The 21,308-nt window shown below is 35.6% G+C and overlaps 6 protein-coding genes across 6 annotated transcripts; 3 read left to right on the forward strand and 3 right to left on the reverse strand.

Annotated features, from left to right (window-relative positions):
- Positions 1-629: 629 nt before the first annotated feature.
- Positions 630-2,174, reverse strand: LOC106337252 (peptidyl-prolyl cis-trans isomerase CYP18-2). Its single transcript, XM_013776331.1, is given in 8 exon segments — positions 630-739; positions 836-920; positions 1,014-1,032; positions 1,034-1,151; positions 1,741-1,802; positions 1,898-1,962; positions 1,965-1,980; positions 2,065-2,174. Coding segments are annotated over 8 exon segments (483 nt in total). The 5' UTR covers positions 2,137-2,174; the 3' UTR covers positions 630-693.
- Positions 2,175-3,428: 1,254 nt separating this feature from the next.
- LOC106341532 (F-box/kelch-repeat protein At4g19930-like) lies at positions 3,429-4,628 on the forward strand. Its single transcript, XM_013780282.1, has one exon. The coding sequence runs from the start codon at positions 3,429-3,431 to the stop codon at positions 4,626-4,628; it is 1,200 nt and encodes a 399-aa protein (XP_013635736.1).
- Positions 4,629-5,356: 728 nt separating this feature from the next.
- On the forward strand, positions 5,357-6,520 carry LOC106340941 (casparian strip membrane protein 1). Its single transcript, XM_013779765.1, has 3 exons — positions 5,357-5,689; positions 5,975-6,098; positions 6,184-6,520. Exons 1-3 carry the CDS (start codon positions 5,421-5,423, stop codon positions 6,397-6,399), a joined length of 609 nt encoding a protein of 202 aa, XP_013635219.1. The 5' UTR covers positions 5,357-5,420; the 3' UTR covers positions 6,400-6,520.
- A 1,847-nt stretch (positions 6,521-8,367) lies between these two features.
- On the forward strand, positions 8,368-9,336 carry LOC106340542 (ubiquitin-60S ribosomal protein L40). The gene is made up of 5 exons (XM_013779408.1): positions 8,368-8,501; positions 8,579-8,665; positions 8,752-8,854; positions 9,028-9,094; positions 9,187-9,336. Exons 1-5 carry the CDS (start codon positions 8,399-8,401, stop codon positions 9,211-9,213), a joined length of 387 nt encoding a protein of 128 aa, XP_013634862.1. The 5' UTR covers positions 8,368-8,398; the 3' UTR covers positions 9,214-9,336.
- A 597-nt stretch (positions 9,337-9,933) lies between these two features.
- Positions 9,934-13,532, reverse strand: LOC106337713 (beta-fructofuranosidase, insoluble isoenzyme CWINV4). The gene is made up of 6 exons (XM_013776846.1): positions 13,257-13,532; positions 12,166-12,174; positions 11,228-12,087; positions 10,738-11,147; positions 10,522-10,636; positions 9,934-10,343 (listed from the first exon to the last, which is right to left on the reverse strand). The coding sequence occupies exons 1-6, from the start codon at positions 13,441-13,443 to the stop codon at positions 10,146-10,148; spliced, it is 1,779 nt and encodes a 592-aa protein (XP_013632300.1). The 5' UTR covers positions 13,444-13,532; the 3' UTR covers positions 9,934-10,145.
- Positions 13,533-15,570: 2,038 nt separating this feature from the next.
- LOC106337291 (probable 125 kDa kinesin-related protein) lies at positions 15,571-21,153 on the reverse strand. Its single transcript, XM_013776378.1, has 22 exons — positions 20,910-21,153; positions 20,647-20,776; positions 20,097-20,255; positions 19,682-20,031; positions 19,480-19,618; positions 19,306-19,403; positions 19,062-19,218; positions 18,902-18,971; positions 18,735-18,811; positions 18,557-18,610; positions 18,404-18,484; positions 18,219-18,330; positions 18,061-18,147; positions 17,793-17,968; positions 17,517-17,678; positions 17,316-17,423; positions 17,076-17,234; positions 16,908-16,991; positions 16,617-16,822; positions 16,329-16,540; positions 16,105-16,256; positions 15,571-16,009 (listed from the first exon to the last, which is right to left on the reverse strand). Exons 1-22 carry the CDS (start codon positions 20,966-20,968, stop codon positions 15,812-15,814), a joined length of 3,030 nt encoding a protein of 1,009 aa, XP_013631832.1. The 5' UTR covers positions 20,969-21,153; the 3' UTR covers positions 15,571-15,811.
- Positions 21,154-21,308: the final 155 nt, after the last annotated feature.

Here is a 21,308-nt window from a genome sequence, read left to right on the forward strand (position 1 = left end):
ATTGAATATCATTATTTTTGACATAATTTGAGTTTTCGTTTACATCAAAACTTATCATATTTTAGGATAATTTTAATTTAAAATGTAATTTTCATTTTTTTTCAAACAAATTCTAAAATATTTAAAAATATTTTGTTATAATTGTTAAAAAAATATTGAGTTGCATTTCAAATAAAAAAGGTAAAGATATTAAAAATATTCTAATTAAAATATGTAAAATTTAATATAATTTTAAGGAAATGGTCAAAATAAAAAAATTACAAATAAAATAATCATGATTTTTGTTAACTGGACAAATCATTACTTATATGATATCGCACACAAAAGAAAAATTTCTGTTTTTAAAATTATCTAATTAACTCTATACTCATTTTTTTATATTTTTTATATGATATCACACATTCGTAAAAAAATTAGATAGTTTAAGATTCAAAAAAAAATATTTACTTAATGAATATAATAAAATTAACTCTATACTCTTTTTTTTATATTTTTTATATATTATATCACACATTCGTAAAAAAATAGATAGTTTAAGATGCAAAAAAAAAATTTACTTAATCAATATAATATGAACGTATATTACAATTAAATCAACCTTGTAACCCTCTTTTTTTGGTCTAGTCGAGTCAAAAACAAATCCATAGTAGTAACAAGGACCAGTACATAGTTATAGTTCTTCATCATGGTTTACTAATCAATCACTTTGGTCCTCAGAATCTTCACTTCATGGATTGGTCTGAAAGTTTACAACAGAAAGTTTTTTTCATCAAATCGTCTGGTTTTCCCATGGATCAATTCTCAGTTGCTTTAGAGAGAGAGAGAGAAACTTTACCTGTCGGTGTTATCGGTTTGGACACTACCGAGCCTCTTGATCACCTCCATACCACGGCAAACTCTGCCAAATATCGTGTGCTTTCCTAGAAGATGAACATAGATAGAATCGACAATTATATTGATAGGATATCAAAACATGAAAGCAAATTAAATTGGAGATGTATGTGGTTTACTACCATCCAAGGAGGGTGAGGGTGGGTGCTAAAGTGATGAAGAACTGACTCCCATTAGTGTTAGGACCAGCGTTTGCCATTGACAAAATCCCAGCTCCTGTGTGCTTCAACTCTGGCTTTATCTCGTCCTCAAACTTGGAACTACAAGGCAAAAAATTCATTCCTTATGATAAAATGCTAAAACAAGCAAAATATATTCATTGTTTTAAAATATGGAAACTAATAGCATTGGAGTTTCAAAACAAGAATGAAACGGACACTGAAGAGAGCAAACTGGGCAGTGTCAACTAACGTGAGAGATATCTAGAACCTTGTGCTAGTTTATATATCATGTTCTCAAACCGGGCCTCGTGGTCTGGTGGTAAAGGAACCTCGGCTGAGGTGCCCGCCATCACGACTTCCAGCCCCGGCCACAACGGATTTAACATCCCTTCCGTTGGGGCGCTGGACCCCCTACGGGGATAGTTAGGAATACGGGATAGTTGGGAATGTGGCTGCCCAGATACCAGAATCAAAAAAAAAAATATATATATATCATGTTCTGAATAACGTTTGCCCAATTTCAAAACCTTTTTAGTCTTAACTCTTAAGTGAATATAAAACAAAAAGGAAACTAGTTAACTACAGCTTTTATCAAAGCTTAGCCATGTTCTCAACCAAATCCATGGAACCAAGCAGTAAAGCTAGCTAGGACTGATCAAAGAAAGAGCTAAACATTGAGAGGACGTACCCATAAATGGACTGACCACCTCTTCCAGTTCCAGTGGGATCACCACCTTGCACTATGAAGTCCTAAATCATCAAATCAATACCAAAGGAAACAAACTTTCGTCATCAAAAGTGATCTCAGTACAATCCAAACTCAGATTAGAAAATAAAGATCAGACCTTGATGATTCTGTGAAAGAGAACGTTGTCATAGTAGCCTCTCCGTGACAGCTCCACGAAGTTCGTGAGTGTTTGTAATACATCTGAGTAAATGTCAAACTTTCAAAACCACTGTAAACCCTAAAACCCTAAAATCGAAGTTGGATTCGAGAAGAAAGCATCATCACCTCGGCGGCGAAGGGACCCATGGAGGTCTCCAGTGTAACCTCCGGCGGACTTCCTTCAGGTCTCGCCGTCATTTTTTTCAGAGACGGAGAGAGAGCGAGAGAGAGAGAGAGAGGAACCGAAACGCTATACTATACCGTAAATATCGGGTCGGATCTGATTCTCCTTTCTTAATGGGCCGACCTGAGAAATCTATAATACTTGGGCCTGGTCCGTTTTTTTGCCCACAAGCCCACAATGGATCAAGAGAGAGAAGCGATCAAATGTCAATTCGAATTTCGCATGTTTTTTTATTTTTCTCTTTTTTGATATAAAATTAAAGTATATGTCTGATTCTTTCAGAATCTAACTTGATCTTTTTCGTTATCAAACGTTAGCTGTAAGTTTTTCACAGTAGATTTTAATGATGCATAATTTTGGTTATTAGTTCGAGAAAGGGAAAAAACATTTGTCGACTCAAAAGCAAATCAAGGGTAAACTAAAATTACAAAATTATTTAAGTTAATACTTCTTGATCCGCGTGCGAATTATATTTTTATACTAAAATATTTTAATTACATAATTTAGTAATTAATTATATTATTTTACATAATTTATGGTTCATTTCTAAAATTTAAAATTTATATGGAAATGAAATTAAACTGAACCTATAAAGTATAGATGATTTTTTTGGGATATTATTAAAGCCAGCAAAACTTATTTTTGAAAAAACTAGTATTTTGCAGTAAAGATCCTATTTGAGAAATTATTCGAAATACACCAATTTGAATATCATTTTTAATTAAAATTAAAGATATCATACCATTTGAATTTATGGTTTAACGATTATTATTTAAAATTTATTATTTAGGTGGTGAATTTGAGTTTATAAATTTTTGTAACTAACTTTTATATATTTATAAATGTTTTGAAAGAGTTAATTTTATCTTTTAATAATAAATTAAAGATATTTATGAAAATGATAATAATTTAAAGGTAAATTCGAAAAATAATATCAAATATAAAGTAAAACTAAAATTTATTGGAATTATGTTATATACGGTAAACATTAAACCAGTTTGATAATTGTGTATTCTCTTCGTATAGAATATTGTTGACATATATAAGTCATTTATGCAATGACACATTAGTATGTATATAGATGATAAAAGAAGCATGTTTACATAATTATTAAAAAAAAAATTGCCGACTCAAAAGCAAATCAATGGTAAACTAAATTTACAAAATTATTTAAGTTAATATTGCAAGGAAAGATAAAAGATAAGTTCAATCCACGGCAAGAGAGGACTTATCAAGCGAAAGCTTACATTCTTATCAAAATTCGTATACAAACTCTGGGAGGACAACATCTTTTGACCTAGCCATCATGTTCTTACGGGAGAGAAGAAAAGAAAGAGACATATGCAAGAGCCATGAACTTCCCTTTGAACTCGTGATCGAGATTCTCACTAGACTTCCTGCTAAATCCCTTATGAGGTTCAAATCCGTATCAAAGCTCTGGTTATCTTTAATTTGTTCCCAATACTTCACCGACCGTTGCCTAAAGGTTTCATCATCCTCGCTGCGTATATACATGTGGTTGAGCTTCGGCAAGCGCCCTTTCAAAAATGTATTACTATCATCATCGTCACCTTCGGACCATACTACTATGTCGTCCTTTGTCGTTGACCAAGATTTGACTATCGCAGCGATGGAAGGCTACTCTGTCTCTCAAGTTTTTCGCAGTTTGATGTGCTTTATAAATGGTCCAAGTGCTAAAATATATAACACTGCGACTAGGCAACTTGTCCTGTTACCCCACATAGAAGGATCCAACATCATAGCTGAAGATCACAAGGATAAGAACTTCATGTACCATATCGGACATGATCCTGTTCATGATCAATATAAAGTGCTTTGCACAGTTTCAACACATGGAGAAGGCCGTTGGACGTACCTGTCAGAGCATTGGGTCTTACTACTAGGAGGAGATGGATCAAGTAGGTGGAGACAAATTTCAAGCCCGTGTCAACCACATCATCCTTTATCACAGAGATTGAGTATCAATGGGCGTATCTATTACCTAGCTTGGGATCGTTTTCTTCATCCTGTGCTCGTCAGTTTTGATATTCATTCTGAAGAAATCAGTATCTTCCAAACACCTGAAGATATCGCCTTTTACCATCTTACTACTGCTCTTATAGAATATGGTGGAAGAGTAGCTCTTTTAAACCATATCGTTTTTGGAGAAAGAGGTGAGATGGAACTATGGGTTATGGATGATCCGGAGAAGATTATGTGGTCGAGGAAGAGTTTTGTGTTGCATCCTTCTCAGATGCATTTACTCAATGGCATCCGTTTGAGGGTACAAGGTACAACTAGAAACGGTGAGGTTATTTTGGTACCTCAAAATACATGTCATGATCCCACCACTTGCCAGACGATCGTTCAACCTCAAAGTAGCACTCTTTTCCACATTTTTCTTTACAATCTACAAAACAACCATTTGAGAAAAGTTGAAATAAAAAAAACATTCAACCGCTATCTTACTAAAATTTGGGACGTTATTGGATTAGATGATGTTTAGAACTTGATGTATCTTTAAGCGCTTATGCTTGTTTGTGTTTTCTTCTCCACTTCTAGGCTTCTAGCTAGGTTTTATTTGGTTAAGACATTTTATTTTATTTTGTTTGGATGTTTTTGCTGTTCTTTACGATACCTGGCTTATTTGAGAAGGAGTATCAAAGAAGGTCACAAATCGGATCATTTCTCTTTAGCCATCCTCGAATTCTATTTACTTGACTAGTCTTTCACATCTGCTCTGAAATATTTGTATTGCATACATATGGGAGAATTTTGACACAAAAAGGACTTGTATGTTATGAGATTCAAAACGAGCTTGGCTAGACGGATTACAAGAGAAGCGTCCTCATGTCTTTGACTAGTGGCAAACCAAAATGAGCAAAAAATTATTGTTCAACATGTAACATTCAGAATTTCATCTACTACTTTATAACATTCAGAATTAAATTATGTTTTTTTTTTGTTGCATACCTACGTATGCCAACTTCATAATTTTAAATATGTTATTTTTAGCTTTCTTTAATTTGAATTATTAGCTGAGACCCAGTAAAGTGGGGAAAGTAAGAAGCAACAACTCCTCTTATTCCCGGACTCTAACAAATCAACTAAACTAAATATTAAACACTTACAGGCTCATCACTGATTAGCTGCTAATTATCTCTAACCAGCCATTACTTAAAACCAGGACTATATAAATACTTGTCCACCTTCCATTAGTCTCCCACCACAAGTAGAAAACATTTCAATACACAAACAACACACTTCTTCTTTCTTTGAATCCCAACTGCAAGAGAGAATGGCGAAAGAGTCCACCACCATTGACGTTGGCGAGCCGAGCACCGTGACCAAAAGTACAAGCCATGAGAAGAAGAAGGGCTTTGTGGCAGCAGCTGCAGGAGGAGGCTACAAGAGAGGTTTGGCCATATTTGATTTCCTCCTCCGTTTGGCGGCCATAGGAATCACCATCGGGGCTTCCTCCGTCATGTTCACCGCTGAGGAAACACTGCCTTTCTTTACTCAGTTCTTACAGTTCCAAGCCGGTTATGATGACTTCCCGACATTTCAGTAAGTCCATTTACATTTTCTTAACATATATATATGCTTACTAATTTACATTACATTTTACACAATACATGTATATACTAGTATATTTTTAACTACGGTTATATATACTTTTTATATACTTTTTACTAATTTACTCTTATAGTTTTAACTGAAATCAAATATTAAAATTCATGTTATTGTAAGTAGTCATGTTCCGATTATATATTGCAAAGTTGTGTAGTTATCCATTTTAAACTTGTCAAACTAATGACTTAATGAAATATATACATGTAAATCTTTTTGAAGGTTCTTTGTGATAGCAATAGCCATCGTAGCCAGCTATATCGTCCTATCACTTCCCTTCTCCATCGTAACTATTGTACGTCCACTTGCGGTTGTACCACGGCTCATCCTCCTCATCTCTGACACCGTAATATCCTCTTTTTATATCCAATTTATTTATTTATTTATTATTTTAATTTAATTCATTTTGTTTAATTTATGTATATTTGAAGGTGGTCTTAACGCTTACCACATCAGCTGCTGCTGCGGCTGCATCAATTGTCTACCTTGCACATAACGGCAACGCAAACACCAATTGGCTCCCTATTTGTCAGCAATTTGGAGACTTCTGCCAAACCGCGAGTACTGCAGTTGTAGCCGCTTCTATCTCTGTTGTTTTCTTCGTCCTTCTCATAGTCATCTCAGCCATTGGCTTAAAAAGGCATTGATTTAATATTTTCTGTTTGTCAAGATGGAAAAGGGATCTACTGTGTCTTCATGCATATGTGTGTAGCTTGTGCTTTGTGTAACATGAGAGTTATAAGTATATGGTATCATTATGGTGTTGAAAGTGTAAGTTCATATATATATATATTTAAGAAGATTTGTCTTGGTTCAGCTTGAAAAACAAGGAAAATTTGTGAGGATGTTTATACAAATGATTTTGCATTTAAACCATCATCCAAAATCACTTGCCACCAAACGAACTAACATTTAGTGTATTTGCATATGGATAAAGTAATTGTATGTTAGAACGAAAAACTCTGTTCTTTTAATAAATTAAACAAATAAATTTTGGTTTTAAGTTTTCAAAATAGACAAGTCATTTATAGTTAATTGTTTCGATCCATTCTTGTGCAGTTTTGAGGGAAAGTCTTTTCCTTCCATTCTCTCAACAACCTATATATTGTTGTTTGTCTCGACAAAAGGAGAAGCATATACAATTTAATAGAAAGCCTGAAAGTTCAGTAGTTGACTAATCAAAAGATTTAATAATCGGTAATGTCAGCTGGGTTATCCTTATGTTCTAGATAGTGAAACTACAATTAAAGAACATGTGATCTCTGTTTTTTTAGAAGATTCTTCAAAAGTGTAATTCTTTTTTAAACTCCAAGATATATTGCAAGTGACTGATTGTTTATGAATAAGTTAATAACCATACAAGGATGCTTCGCTTCAACACAATTGAAAGGAGTTACTCCTTAAATTAACAAAGTTCGGGTTGTTTGTTTTATTGGCATGTAAGAAAATGAAATGAAAATAATTAAAGCTCATTTGCCTACGAAATTCAGAGACACAAGTTTACAATTTCACTCAGAGACACATTGTGTTACAACACACTTTCTTATGCCAGACCTGATCCAAATAAAGCAAGAACTTCTTGACATGAAGTAAGATATCAGCGAGATTGTTGAGGTTTTTGAGTGCATTAGATCTAAGGTCTAATTCTGGTTCTAAATCCAGATCCCCAGCCATTGCCATTGCGGGTCCCCGACCATTGTGCTGACTCCCAAGTCTAAAAAAGTTTCTTTAACCACAAACACACAATCCCCACGGTCGTATCCGCACGTATTAAAAATAAAAACATGCATCTCCTACACACGAAACTTTAGCCAAACTGACCACAACCTCTCTAACCACAACCCAACTTCATGGTTTCAACCACAACACCCATGTAGCCACAACCTCTCTAACCACAACCCAACTTCATGGTTTCAACCACAACCCCCATGTAGCCACACCCTCTCTAACCACAACCCAATCTACATGTGGATGCTATTTTGAATACACCACCACAACCACAAACAAGACATCCATAACCAACCTAACCATGACTTCTGAAGCGACGGAACTCGAAACGAAGCTCCCTTCGCCGGTTCTATCTCTTATATCTCTCCTCGCCTTATCTCTCACCTTCGTTGAAAAACGAAACCCACAACAAGTTACGTTTAAGGAACACCATTTATTACGAGCCAAACCAATACGCCTCTTCTGAGCCATTAGATCTTCTTTTAAAAAATGATCTGACGGTCAGAAAAGAGACCTTAAAACCGATACAACTACTTTTACTTTTGCACATTTTTCATTTATTCCAACTAAAGAGATATCTGGTTTGGTTCTTTAAAGGGAACATCCTCTTCCCAGTTAGGCTGGTTAATACTAGGAGAGCTTTTGTGTCCACCAAAAAGACAGTCGTCCCAACAATGTGTCTCATATCCACAAAGTGCCTTTCAATGTTTTATTTCATTTTTTTTTCATGGGAATGGTAGATGAATTGATACTTCAAAATTATAATTTTGAAATTTCCTCATTATTATAAGTATAATTTTTATTAAACGTCTATCTATGTCCAGAAGTTAGTGGGCTTTGGCACTGAAGGCCCATCATAAATAATTTATTTTCTTTACACTGTTCTACTCTGTTTTGAGACTTGCGGCGAAGGAGAAGATGCAGATATTCGTAAAAACATTGACTGGCAAGACCATTACCCTCGAGGTTGAGAGCAGTGACACCATTGACAATGTCAAGGCAAAGATCCAGGACAAAGAAGGTAGCCCTTTTGAGTCTTTTGTCTTTCTTTTTTTTTTTAATTGGCATTTCTTATAAATTGATTTCCTCTCTTTTCAGGAATCCCTCCGGATCAGCAGAGGTTGATCTTCGCCGGAAAACAGCTCGAAGATGGTCGCACCTTGGCTGACTACAACATCCAGAAAGGTTCAAAAACCCTTCTTTAAGTGTTCTTTTCTCTAGTTGGATGGGATTCTCTAAAAATGAAATCTTTATTTTGTGTTGTAAAACAGAGTCGACTCTGCATCTTGTCCTGAGGCTAAGAGGAGGTATCATTGAGCCCTCTCTGATGGCTTTGGCTCGTAAGTACAATCAAGACAAGATGATCTGCCGCAAGTAAGATTCTTTTCCATTGATTAACTTTCCTCTGCCTTGAGTCTTGAGAATCATGAACACAAACTGTTATGGGCTAGTTACTATAACACTTGAGTTGTTCTTGTTCATCTAAGTATGATCTTGTCGGTAAAGCAGTTTCTTCGTGTCTCATGTTGAGTAACGTGTTGTTTTAGGTGTTATGCTCGTCTGCACCCAAGGGCTGTCAACTGCAGGAAGAAGAAGTGTGGCCACAGCAACCAGGTTTGCCTCTGATTGTTTACCTTATAATTTTACTTAGTTTCTGTTATGAATTATTAATTTCTAAATCTTTTTTTTTTTTTTTTTTTTCGCAGTTGAGGCCGAAGAAGAAGATCAAGTGACCTGTTTTGATTTTTCACGAGAAGCTCATTTATATATGTTATGTTTTTGTGTTTCTCTTGAAAGACATCTCTAGTGTTTTAACACAAAAACTCGTTTCAGTCAAATTTTGATGTTAAAAACTATTAGTATATCCTCATATTATAAAATGAAAGCGAAATCATTCATCTCTCTCTAAAAAAAACACCCTAACCCTAATTTGGATACTTCGGTTTGAACCATTAAGGCTCTCACGATTACAAAAGTGTTACTGGTAAATAATCGAATAAAGACGTTAATGGATTTTATCAGCGGGTGAAGGAATCTATTAGCATTGATGTGTCTAGGAATGAACTCTTAGAGACGATTAAGAGGTTTTATATATGGTCTGATAGCCAACACAAGGAACCCACATTTGATCGCAAGGCCTTTGATTTGTGCCACTCTATTTTTAGAGGACCATTGCTGCAAAGCTCTTGCTTACAGAGCTTAGATTTAAAAAGAAGAGAGACCAAGAAGATCGGGCTGAGGTGGTAACAAAGCTCATTTATCTATGTTATATTTTTGTGTTTCCATTGAAAGTTCATGTTTCCATTGGTTAGTATCCATTGTCGTATCCAATAAATACTAATATCACAATATTCACAAACGAAAATGGCATTTAGGTCTAACCAAACTAATAGATGGTTTATCTTTTTGTTTAAAACTCACATTTCCCAACCTTTTTTTTTTGCCAAATATCATTTCCCAACTTAGATCCAACTACAGATTCTTGTTGTTTATTGAGTAATTAGTAGAAAGGTACAGTACATATATTTAGTGCGGACATGCACTATCATACTTGATAAAACAGAAAATCACAAAGTTTTTCTTTCTAATGACATCAAATTATCATGCACCTTACCATCACTATAAGAAAGAAAAGGATAAGGGAGAGAGTTAATTAAAGTCTACATTAGAGAGCTCCATTATTCATCATCTGCAAAGGCTTCTCCATGCTCCATGCATCAAGACTCTCTATGTTTACAGTCTGTGTTCCATTGTTAAACACATACAAATGTGCATTCCCTTTCACTGCTTTCAATGGATACACTCGTGACGTTATTACTGTTTTCCCTAAAGCTCCGAAGCTCTCTACTACCGAGTGATCTATCTGTAAATAAAAATTCCATTTCATGTCAATTATACACAAAACAAAATAAATAATTAATACCAAAGATTTTTACTCTATACGTACCAAACTCCTTAGAGAGATCCTTTTCATGTCAATTACATATACGCAAAACAAAATAAATCAATAATAATACCAAAGATTTTTACTCTATACGTACCAAACTCCTTAGAGAGATCCTTCCATCAGATAGATCAACGTCCACAAACCCAGCAAATGATGGTTTGTACATCCTATCTTGTTTGAGTGGACCCCTGTCTTGCTTCAACGATGAACTATAACGAAATGTTTCAATAATGTTAGAATCATTAAATAAAAGCATAATATATATATATATAGGATATCAAGCATATACATAGAGGGTTATGGAACGTACGGTCTAGCATCTGAGCACATGAGAACCTTAGGCTTATCTGTAGAAGTGTCTTTGAAGACTCTAAAGAAGACAGGAGTGTACTCTTCCAAATCAGGAGTGGCCAATGTGATCAAACCGAAAGGTCCAACACCACCTGTCACATTCGAGCCTTTTATTTTACACAAATCTAAAGGTTTGAATGTGTAGCTCGGGTCGAATGTTTCAGCTTTCTCTAGACATTGTCCCACGTTGAATGTCACTTCCACATCGGCCTGAGCAGGAGTGATTCCTTTGACTTCTAAGCGTTGACCCATCTTGATGTTTTTGTTGTTCATTCGGACGTAGTTAGTTCTTAATGACTCTATTTCTTCAATAGGCCAAAACACTAGTTGATTCTTGTTTGCGTCAAGAAGCACCGTTCTTGGAATAACCTTTAGTAACAAACAATTAAGCCATTATTAAGCAAAATTTGGAAAATCATAAAATTATTAATATAGTTAAAATATGTAACCTGAAGACCGGCCCAGCCCTTGGTAATATCATCTTCAACGGTGTCAGATTCATTAGCCCAACCCCACAAGATTCTTCTGTTCTTTTTGTAGTCAAAGAATGTCTTTGAAGCGTAGAAGTTACCATAATCGAATCTCAAACCGTCCCAACCATCGGGTGTATCACCGTTTGGTACGTACCGGTCCTTCTTAGGATCGTATTTGCCAAGCGTGTAATACTCGAAGCGTGTTATGTCCAAGCTAACTTTCAACACGTGTTTGGTGTTCAAACCGGTGTAATCCAAGTCCAAACCGTTTTGGAAATCAGTTGTGGAAACCGGGAAGAAATCAGGACACTCCCACATACCGGTTGATTCTTTAGAGTGAACCGGGTGCTTAGCTTTGACCCAATGCTTGAAATCACGGCTTCTGTAGATATACGCAATCCCTCTATGCTTTCTTTTTGACCCAACCACGGTTCTCCAATGCCCGTCTTTGGAGAACCATGCCGTGGTCGGGTCACGGAAAGCTGAACCGTTCATGGTGTAGTCTGGCATTACGAGCGGGTTATCATCTGGTTTAATCCATTTTCTTAGGTATGGGTCTGAGGGGTCCTTTGGGATTGCGTAGTTTTGGATTTGAGTTTCGTTTTGGTTAACACCGGTATATAGGATAACCGGTCCTTTTCCCGGTACGATTGTTATTGAACCGGACCATGTACCTTTAATGTCAAACCATTTGGAGGGATAGAGGGCATGTTCAAGAGCCTCCCAATTTACTAAGTCTTTGGAGACCGAATGTGCCCACACAATGTTGCCCCAAACCGCACCCTTGGTGTTATACTGGTAGAAGAGATGGTAGAAACCTTTGTAGTATACTGGACCTGTTTTCAGGAAACTCAAATTAGATCATCTAATAATATTAGTGAGAACTACACAAATGCATTTTCTCATAAACTCACCATTTGGATCTGTTGTGATTGTTGAGAATGCCACATGAAAACACACAAAAACAAAGGAAGACGAGGTTAGATTATGCTGAATTCATCAAAATTAGATTTAGATTTTTTAAATAAGATATATGATAAGAGGATACGCAATACAAAATAATCACATGAATGAAAGTATATGGTACAACAACTTGTAGATGAAATTAAGAAAACGTGAATAAAGGAGGATAAAGTGTAATTTATTACTCGATCACGATCGTTCTCTCCTCACCATAATTATATTTTATAATTGGTTCTCGATTGAATGATTGAAAGTTTTAAGATATTAATAATCTGTTATCTATATACAATAGGGTTTTATACATGTTATTGGATAATGAAAATAAAATTAAATAGTTTTTTACATCAGATTAAAATGATTTGAGGTTTCACAAATATAAAACTTCTACATTTCACACAGAACTTCCCCATTGGCAACAAGATATATTTCTTGAAAGAGATATATGGATACACATTCACAAAGAAAGATAATACAAAATAAGCAAAGCTGCGTTCTCACGTGATATATGATGTGCCTTCTATTGTTGAATCATGTACTAATTCGAAAAAGTGTAGTTATCGTATGCATATGTAGGCTAAAGCATAGCTTATATACATATAGAAGGTATAGCTGTGTTTACATATTATAGTTGCTGTGTTTCTTGACATAACTACGCAATTACTTTAGATGAATAATGCATACGTATAGATTAATAAGTTTATATATATATATAGACTACCCCATGCAAACATAATATATTTTATCCCCCTGTATATATTTATCAATACGTAGGGTTAATAATTAGGAAATATACTGATGATCTGACTGGAGAAAAAGTTTTCTCCCTAAGAATATTGTAAGTTTATCTGTTTCGTTCACTGAAATGCTGGTTTTATCGTTTTATCACGCATACTATAACAAGCAAACGTTGGATTTGAAGAAATGAAGACCTAACAGAAACTTAAAATCTAAGCATCAAAGCGATCATTATAAACCCTAATTAAGGAAACACATGTTTCTAAGTAAACTATATACGAAATAATAGAGCTAGAGATCAGTGTACCGTTAATCCAATGCTTTGGAGGTTGAAAGTGAAAAGCGGTTCTGTGAAGATGATCCACTGACTCGACTGATTGAGATTGCAAATTTTCGTAAACATGATGAAAAGCTTCAACCCCTTTGATGTTATTACTGCTTAAACTGAGTAGTACAAGCAATAATAACACAGAAACAATATTTGAGATACCCATTGATCCAGAAACTCAGGATCTGAGTGGTGTTTGATATTGTGTGTGTGTAGAACTGGTGTATACTAAGAATGAGAGAATTTGATAGGTGAAAAAAATATAGTTTGTTGTATTGTTTATATAGGCTAAAAATCAGGAGGAAGATAACAGAAAATAGATAAGTTTTAGGATAATGTTAATCCAGTGGAGTTTTTTACTCTTAACTATAATTAGAAAAATATACACATCTGAATGATTTTAAATAATAAAAAATACCCGGAAGCTGATTTTTTATCTTTTAATATTTTTATAGTTCTATCTTAACTGAAAGTTAATGTTTTTGGTCGGCAGTTTAACTCCTACTTTCTAGGGCTCTCTCATATGTAATTATTCTTTTTTTTTTGAACATATATGTAATATTCATAGTTTAGTGAATATATTTTAGTTTACTAGCACTGCTGGATTATGTTTCATAACTTATTTTGAATTTTATTTTAACTGTTTCATAATTTATGTGACGATTCTTTCCTCAAGTATATAATTCTTCTTATCTTATAATAACCATTTACGCCAGATGAGTGAAATCATGGCTCTTGTTTAGTCGGCCAAATGAGCACATTTTATATTAAGTTTGCACTTCAAATTCCTGTACACAAAATTCCTATATATCCGGTATTAGCATAATATATAAACTGAATTTACTGTCATAATCTTTTTATAATATAATTTTTTGGTAAATTTGATCACTTCACTACAAGAAAAGTGTATCCTACAATGAAATATTAGGAGAACCCTTTTTGTCAGAAACTGCAGAATTTTGTTGGAATCTCATCAGACAGTTCTGATACAAAAGGTTTGTTCGTAGTTTATTGGCCATTACTGAAGTTAAAAATTGCAATCTTAAACTAATATTATAATTACTGAAGTTAAAAATTGCAATCTTAAACCCATAACCTCTTGCAATCTTTAGGAAGAGAACTAAAAAAATAATATGTTTTCCTTGATCGGAAGAGGTTATGGGTTTAAGATTGCAATTTTTAACTTCAGTAATTATAATATTAGTTTAAGATTGCAATTTTTAACTTCAGTAATTATAATATTAGTTATAGATGTTTTGAGATTACATTTGTTGATTAACAACCAGCTGAGCTCTTGTTATTTCCAGTTAAAAAAAGTGAGACACCTATGTTAAATAGAAATATTTCAACATTCATTTGCATGTATCCAACAGATCGATAAAAATCAAGAACCGGTTTAAACAAGACCAGTCATAGACAAAACACGAGACATAATAAAGTTAATGTCCAGTTATATTTGAGCCTTCACTAGAAAAGGCCATGACATGATAAAGCCAAAAAGTGAAGCAAAGATTCTTCTCACAGTTTCAAGTACACTTTCAGCACTGAACTTACCTTCCATACAAAACCAAATTTTCAGGTATGCTTCAAACTCATATATTTTTCTTTTTTCTTATATAAACCAGAAATACCTCCACAACTTTTTTTGCTAGTTGTAATGCTTCCATTGCTATAATTGTGAAACATCACCCACATAGACAGTGCTTGCATCTTTTGTGCAAGTGAACCTTGCCCAAGTATCCCTAAATCTCGAGTTGACTCTACTTGAAGCTAACGCCTACCACAATATCTTTAACCAATTGTTACCATATATTTGATTGAAGAAATAAGAATAAAAAATGTATATAACTCCACTTTTATTGATGTTCCACTTTCTAAAATGAATGACCAAATACCAAAAGCTTGATATATTGATACAATATTTTCCATCACCAATATCATAAACATGTTATTTTAAGCTTTATATACAAACACATAGTTGATGAGTTGTAAAGCATTTGAAAACTAGCACGAACTAAAAGATGTTCATAATTACACTCTGAAATGGTAAAAGAGGGTTCAATGGGAATCTCTCATGCTCATGATCTCTAGAAATTCTCATGGTATTGTGAGAAATGAATCTTTTGAGTGGCACAATGACTCTGATATAACATATGCTACTTGATTTTCCACTTAAAATGTTCATCGTTGGGATTTGAAAGCAGCTTCATGGTTGAGTCATATATAGAAAGTGGTCAAGTGGTATATGCATGCACAGCATAAACAACACGAGCTAAAAGGGTCTAAGACTTGCATTGTGTTATGTTTTTGAACAAACCATCTCTGAGATCATAGATTGCTGTCAAGTTTTCCACTATTGAAATAAAAAAACATACATTATACAATGTTGAACATTTCAATGTAGGTGAAAGAAGCTGAATCCCACAACGGATTAGTTTTAAAGACTTGTAAAACTCACAAGATGTGTCAGAAGCATCTAACTCTTCATTGATTTGATTCCATACTTTCACATATGTGTACACAGAGGTGGTTCCCTAGTTGACTTGTGAGAGAGGCGACCGTGTTAGCTGTTGAAGTTTAGATTCCTTGGCCGCAAAGGATTCATAAGAGTTGTTTTCACGGAACACTTCAACCAATGTCTCCACTGGCATTGCTCGTAGTGATTCAATGGTGTCTTTAGTTGGGACCTCTGGCTCACTCTTTGACGGAGTTGTCCCTGTGGTCTCATACTCCTGTAATTCACCAAATGAGAGAGCTTGGTGATAAGATTCTTCTTAAGAGTGAAAAGAGTTAATGTTATTATTATGCTGTGAGAAAAACAACTTACCATATATCTTTGCTGAAAAGTTTCTTGAGCTTTATCCTCAATGCATCTAGCTTGGCAACAATGATCATGCTGGAAACTCTCAAGTGATTTTTCATGCGTCTTGACATTTTTCAAGATTTCTGATACAAACACTTTTTCACCCTCTGACATGCCTGAAAGACCACAAGGATGTCAATTTAGAATTGTCATGATAATGATCATCCCTTAAGAAAGAGAGAACTTACCATCAATTTGCTGGATGATCTCATCGCTGTTCTTGGCTACATCTTCCTCAGCAGCAGTCCTTGCAGACTCCACTTCACCATCGTGCTGCTCGTTGTTATCACAAGCAGACTTAACAAGGGAAGACACATCTGCGACTTGCTTGCTGTTCATCTCCTTTAGAGACTCATGAGTTAGCTTGCAGTGTTTGAAAGCTGATTCCGCATGACCAACACTAACGCATAGAAAGATGAAAAGGTTAAAACACAATACTGAAAGATTGTTACAAAAACCATAGCAAATGATCTTACGATTGCTGAAGCAGTAACTCCATTTGACAATGTTTTGCAGCCGAGAAATCAGCACCTTCTCTAGCATCATTCTCAGCTTCCATGGAAAACGTCTCCCATTTTCTTTTTGCGTCTTTAGCCAAAGTGTTTACTGCAGAGACGTGTTCATCCATGAAAGTTTTGTTGGAAGAGACTGCATCTTTAAAGTTACCGAGTCTTGAATCCACCTGCCAGGACAAAAAAGACAATACAGTCTTTATGCTTCATGAAATGGAAGACAATAAGAAACAAATGGAAGAAGAAGCAACGAACCAATTCATTTTGGCGACGAACGTGACTTGAGACTAGATTAGTTAAATCCGCTATAAGTTTCTCTGTGTCAGATTTTGACTGAGCCTGCACACAACACATGCTCTAGTTATAGATAGACTCAAGTAAACATGTTTAGCATGAGACGTGAAGAGATGTAAGCATTATGACCTCGTAAGTCTTCTGAAAATCGATAATGCTGTTTATTTGATTTTCATTAGCCTCCGCTGCACGATTCTCAGCGTTTTTAGACTCTTGCATAAGCTTCTGGAAGAACGTACTTGTGTATTCAGACATCTCCTGTGTTTGCTCCATCGTTGTGTGGAACTTCTGCTTATGAGGAAAAAAACAATCCAGTTAAATAGCTTTTGTTAATCTCTAAGACAATGTTATATCTCTCAGTGCACTGACCTGTCTCAGTTCCCTCGCAAAGAGAGCCATTTCTCGCTGGTGGGACGTAAGAGCATTCTGAAGTTCATCAAATAACGATGATGTTGTCTCCTCCCCTGAAGCAAGAAACTGAAAACCACAAGCCAAATTCTATTAGAACACAGCAAAAAAAAAAAAAAAACACTAAAAGAAAAGGAAAGAGATTGACAAAGGGGTTGTTACCTCATCAATGGAAGATGCACTTGAAGTCGTCAATGCTGAAACTTCTTCAAGACAAGCATTTGAGTTTGCCTTGTGCAAGCGGACTACATTCTGCACTTCCTCCAAGTGTGAACTATATAAATCCCTTGACGCTCGAACCTTCTTTTTCATTTCAAGAATTGCCTTAACAAAACAAATTTGCAAATAGTATTTACTTAGACAACTTGAACATTAACAATGTACAGCAACATTTACTCATTCATTGTTAGAAAACTAAAGAACAAAACAGTTTGATACCTTGTTATGTGCCTCCAACCGAGATTGGGACAGTTTGTTAACACCATGAAGCTGTGCATTTTGCTGGGACAGACATGAAGCAACCATGTTGAACAGATTGGATATTTGTTCAGAAAGTTCTGCTTGATAATTGTCTACCACTTTCCTGTTATCCGCACTGAGCTTATTCTCTCTTCCTACACAGCACCAAATGATCATGTATTAACAACTTTAATGACATTGGCAATGAAATGACAGCAAGAATTGTCAAAAGACTCAAAACACATACCAATTTTTTGGTGTAATGAATAATTTTCTTCAGTAGCTTTCTCCAGGTTAGATTGTAAAACACAAGCTTGTTGAACCAGTACATTTTCTGGGAAAATGCATAAGCATGTTAGAGACAAATTTTCAAACATTTGATCAAGGTAATGAGTTAGAAATTACCAGATTTTTTCTGCTCTGAGATGATGAAATCTTTCTCCTTCATGGCATATTGAGATTTCTTCAATTCCCCGTTTGTGGAAGCAAGCATTTTGCTGGTTTGGCTCAAGTTTTTCTAGATAACACATTAAAAGTCTCAGAGCATAGTTATAAAGCATTAAAGCCCATCAAAAGGAATTAACCAATACCTCAGTGCTATCAAGCCTGCTGGTCAGATCAGAGCACTCCCGCACTTGACCAGTGTACTTGTTTTGCAACTCCTCAAGTTTCTGGTCAGAAAAAAAATATATAAATAATAGACTTCAAATATGTTTTGATCTATTGAGTAAGAAGAAACCAACCTTTTGATAATTCTCTATCTGACCACTCATCTGTTCAATCTGTTCGGCCATTGCCTACAAAAGGAGCGAAAAAAGGGGTGCGTAAGGAGATGATGAGGTTACCATGTCCTATGCCAAATGAACATTATGTTCCTTCAACCTAAGAGAAAATTCTGAACTGTGCTCAGATACTCAATACCTTTTTTTCACTCTCCTCTTGATAGTATCTCTCTTTTGGCATATAAACACCATTTTTCTCACGGGAAGCATAGACCTCTTTAAAATTTGCAAATAAGAAAAAGGTCAGAGCAGATGATAGTGAGTAATATAGTTTAAGTACTACAGTGAGCGATTGCCTCTTCTTACCCGCCTTAAGTCGTTCTATTTCACCATAAAGGTCCTTTATCAAAGTAGATTTCATCATTTTCTGGTTAACCTGCCAAAAAGAAATACACAAGAGTATGAATATGAGTTCTCGTTTTTGAATAGTTAGCCTAAATGGAGAACTATAATAAAAAGACAGTACCTCTGGTTTGTTCCTAATATGCTTTGCCCTGTGTGCATAATCTAGAGTACTCAAGGTTTCCTCGAGACAGTGAACAGCAGGTGAAACTGTTGCTATGATACATGTCTTCGTTCTCCCACCAAGTGAATCACGTAATAAGCGGGTGAGCTTACTATCCCTATATTACAGTTAAAGATAGAATTATAAAGTACTGCTACATAATCACTAACGTAAAGAAAAAAAAATCTAGAAGAAGAGTTTAAACCTGTAAGGAATGTGTCCAAGATGTTCTACCAAAGCACTGATCACTCGCCCTAATGTCAGAAGACTTTTGTTTATTTCACCAGCTTCTCGAGCGCGGCCCTACACAGGGAAAGGCTATTTGAGAAATTGAGAAGAAAGACGCTCCAACTCAATTGAAGAGTGAGAGACTACTTACATCCCTAGCACCAGAACGTGATATATTTTCTGATCCTGCTAAATCAACCAAGTTCAGCTTCCCACACTTGATTAATTCTTCACCTTCCGGAGTAGCTTCTTTGATATGTATTGTTATCGAGAACAGAGAATGCGACCGACTGAAAATAAAGAATCGTGTCATGTAGGAGAGTGCAAAGAACATAAACATCAAAAAACATTACCTAGATTGTTTATTCAAGAACGTTTCTGCAGTTCGCCGTTTAGAGGAACCTCTCTCGAGCAAAGTGAAGATTTCATTAGCACTCGTCACGATCTCCTCTTCCAATCCTCTAACGAGAACGCCACCTTTGCCGTCCTCCATCAGAGGCAACGGCTTCTTCTGTTTATCTTCAGAAGCAACTCTGGAGATATCTTCAGGGGCAAGTAGATCGGTGATCTCTTCGTTGTAGAGTTCCAGAAACGTGACTTTAACACTGTACTCAGCTTCCTGGCCCTCAAGGGTATCAAAGATTTGTTTCACAGCTCTAGGTATAACACCTGCTTCTGCTGGAAGACCTCCACTAGGCCCGCCCTGTGTAAACAGCTTGTATCAGATAAAATCACCAGCAGACCTTACAAAAGAAAATACACACAGACCTTTGACCTTCGACATTCTCCTTCCATTGTATATGTTTTCCCTGTACCAGTCTGTCCATAAGCAAATATTGTACAGTTAAAACCTTCAAGCACTTCGTTCACGATTGGAACAACGGCCTGGTCATACAGTTCCTTCTGTTTGGCTGATGGTCCAAACACCTGTGTTCAACAAAACACATTTCAGCCTGTAGATAATCACTAAAGTCCATCAACGATCACATGATTAAACACATTCTACTTCACAAAAGCAAACGGGCTGAACAAACAATCACTACACCTTTCTCTACACTGCAAAGTTCCAGTGTAAAACATACCAAAACACACTTTCCCTCCTGACACACACAGTTGTGAAATTCAAGTACACACTTTGTCTGACTAACTAGTTAGAGGGTTCAGTTGCTAAGCAAATCCTACATACTCTCAAACAAACTCCACTTCTTTAGCTTAACTAATCCAGAATATGAAGGCAAACAGCATCAAGTATCTGATATTAAGTTTAAAGCATCTCCCTTTCCACAAAAGTACCCTAAGCTAAGCCACTTTGTGTTACCTTATCAAAGGTGAAAACCCTATCAGTGTGCTTCCCAGCGATGTTTTGAGAGACAGCAACTTCTCTTTGCAGATCATTACAAGTGAGAACCTGAGGAGCGTTGCTCCTCAACTCATCATCACTAAACGGCCTGTCAACAAAAAACAAAAAAAAACAAAACAAAACAAAAACAAGTGTGAATCCAAACCCAAAAAGCTTCAATTTTGAGCATAAATATAAAGTGGGATTAGAACCAAAAAGCGAACCCAGAACCCTAAGGTAACCTGCATCGGAGAAGAACTTGAACATTGACGCCTTTCTCTTTATCGTGGCGGCTGGACATTTTGTAATCAAGAGAGGTTAATTTCGAAATCTGATGCTACTACTCTCGAAAGATCGAAGCTTTCTGTGTTTCGAAGTTCTCTCTATCTCTCTTCCTTTTATCGCCGGCGACGGGATCTTTTTAGAGAGAGAGAGCGGGGTGAAATGTGAGATTTGAATATTTTTGAAGAGACGCTTCTCTCTCTCTCTTTTTTCTCTTTCGAAATTAATTAATATTTGTTTACTAATATGATTTTAGCCCATTTGACTCACTTAGCCATTCGATAAAGAAGGCCATCACTTACTGATCAGCCCATTTAGGCCCAATGGTCAAGTTTCAACCTTCTTTTCGACAAAAAAAA

The sequence above is a fragment of the Brassica oleracea genome, chromosome C4 (assembly GCF_000695525.1).
Source record: "Brassica oleracea var. oleracea cultivar TO1000 chromosome C4, BOL, whole genome shotgun sequence".
NCBI classification, from domain to species: Eukaryota; Viridiplantae; Streptophyta; class Magnoliopsida; order Brassicales; family Brassicaceae; genus Brassica; species Brassica oleracea.

What these genes read in the sequence shown, in the direction of transcription:
- LOC106341532 (XM_013780282.1), top strand. Translation starts at nt 3,429, where the DNA reads ATGTTCTTACGGGAGAGAAGAAAAGAAAGAGACATATGCAAGAGCCAT.
- LOC106340941 (XM_013779765.1), top strand. Translation starts at nt 5,421, where the DNA reads ATGGCGAAAGAGTCCACCACCATTGACGTTGGCGAGCCGAGCACCGTG. An exon ending in GATGACTTCCCGACATTTCA is followed by an intron (nt 5,690 to 5,974) that starts GTAAGTCCATTT and finishes ATCTTTTTGAAG; the next exon opens with GTTCTTTGTGATAGCAATAG. An exon ending in TCCTCCTCATCTCTGACACC is followed by an intron (nt 6,099 to 6,183) that starts GTAATATCCTCT and finishes GTATATTTGAAG; the next exon opens with GTGGTCTTAACGCTTACCAC.
- LOC106340542 (XM_013779408.1), top strand. Translation starts at nt 8,399, where the DNA reads ATGCAGATATTCGTAAAAACATTGACTGGCAAGACCATTACCCTCGAG. An exon ending in TGACTACAACATCCAGAAAG is followed by an intron (nt 8,666 to 8,751) that starts GTTCAAAAACCC and finishes GTTGTAAAACAG; the next exon opens with AGTCGACTCTGCATCTTGTC. An exon ending in GACAAGATGATCTGCCGCAA is followed by an intron (nt 8,855 to 9,027) that starts GTAAGATTCTTT and finishes GTGTTGTTTTAG; the next exon opens with GTGTTATGCTCGTCTGCACC.
- LOC106337713 (XM_013776846.1), bottom strand. Translation starts at nt 13,443, where the DNA reads ATGGGTATCTCAAATATTGTTTCTGTGTTATTATTGCTTGTACTACTC. An exon ending in AGGGCTGGGCCGGTCTTCAG is followed by an intron (nt 11,148 to 11,227) that starts GTTACATATTTT and finishes TTGTTACTAAAG; the next exon opens with GTTATTCCAAGAACGGTGCT. An exon ending in GGATCTCTCTAAGGAGTTTG is followed by an intron (nt 10,344 to 10,521) that starts GTACGTATAGAG and finishes TTTTATTTACAG; the next exon opens with ATAGATCACTCGGTAGTAGA.
- LOC106337291 (XM_013776378.1), bottom strand. Translation starts at nt 20,968, where the DNA reads ATGTCCAGCCGCCACGATAAAGAGAAAGGCGTCAATGTTCAAGTTCTT. An exon ending in GGGTTTTCACCTTTGATAAG is followed by an intron (nt 20,256 to 20,646) that starts GTAACACAAAGT and finishes TGTTGAACACAG; the next exon opens with GTGTTTGGACCATCAGCCAA. An exon ending in CTTGGACACATTCCTTACAG is followed by an intron (nt 19,219 to 19,305) that starts GTTTAAACTCTT and finishes ACTGTAATATAG; the next exon opens with GGATAGTAAGCTCACCCGCT.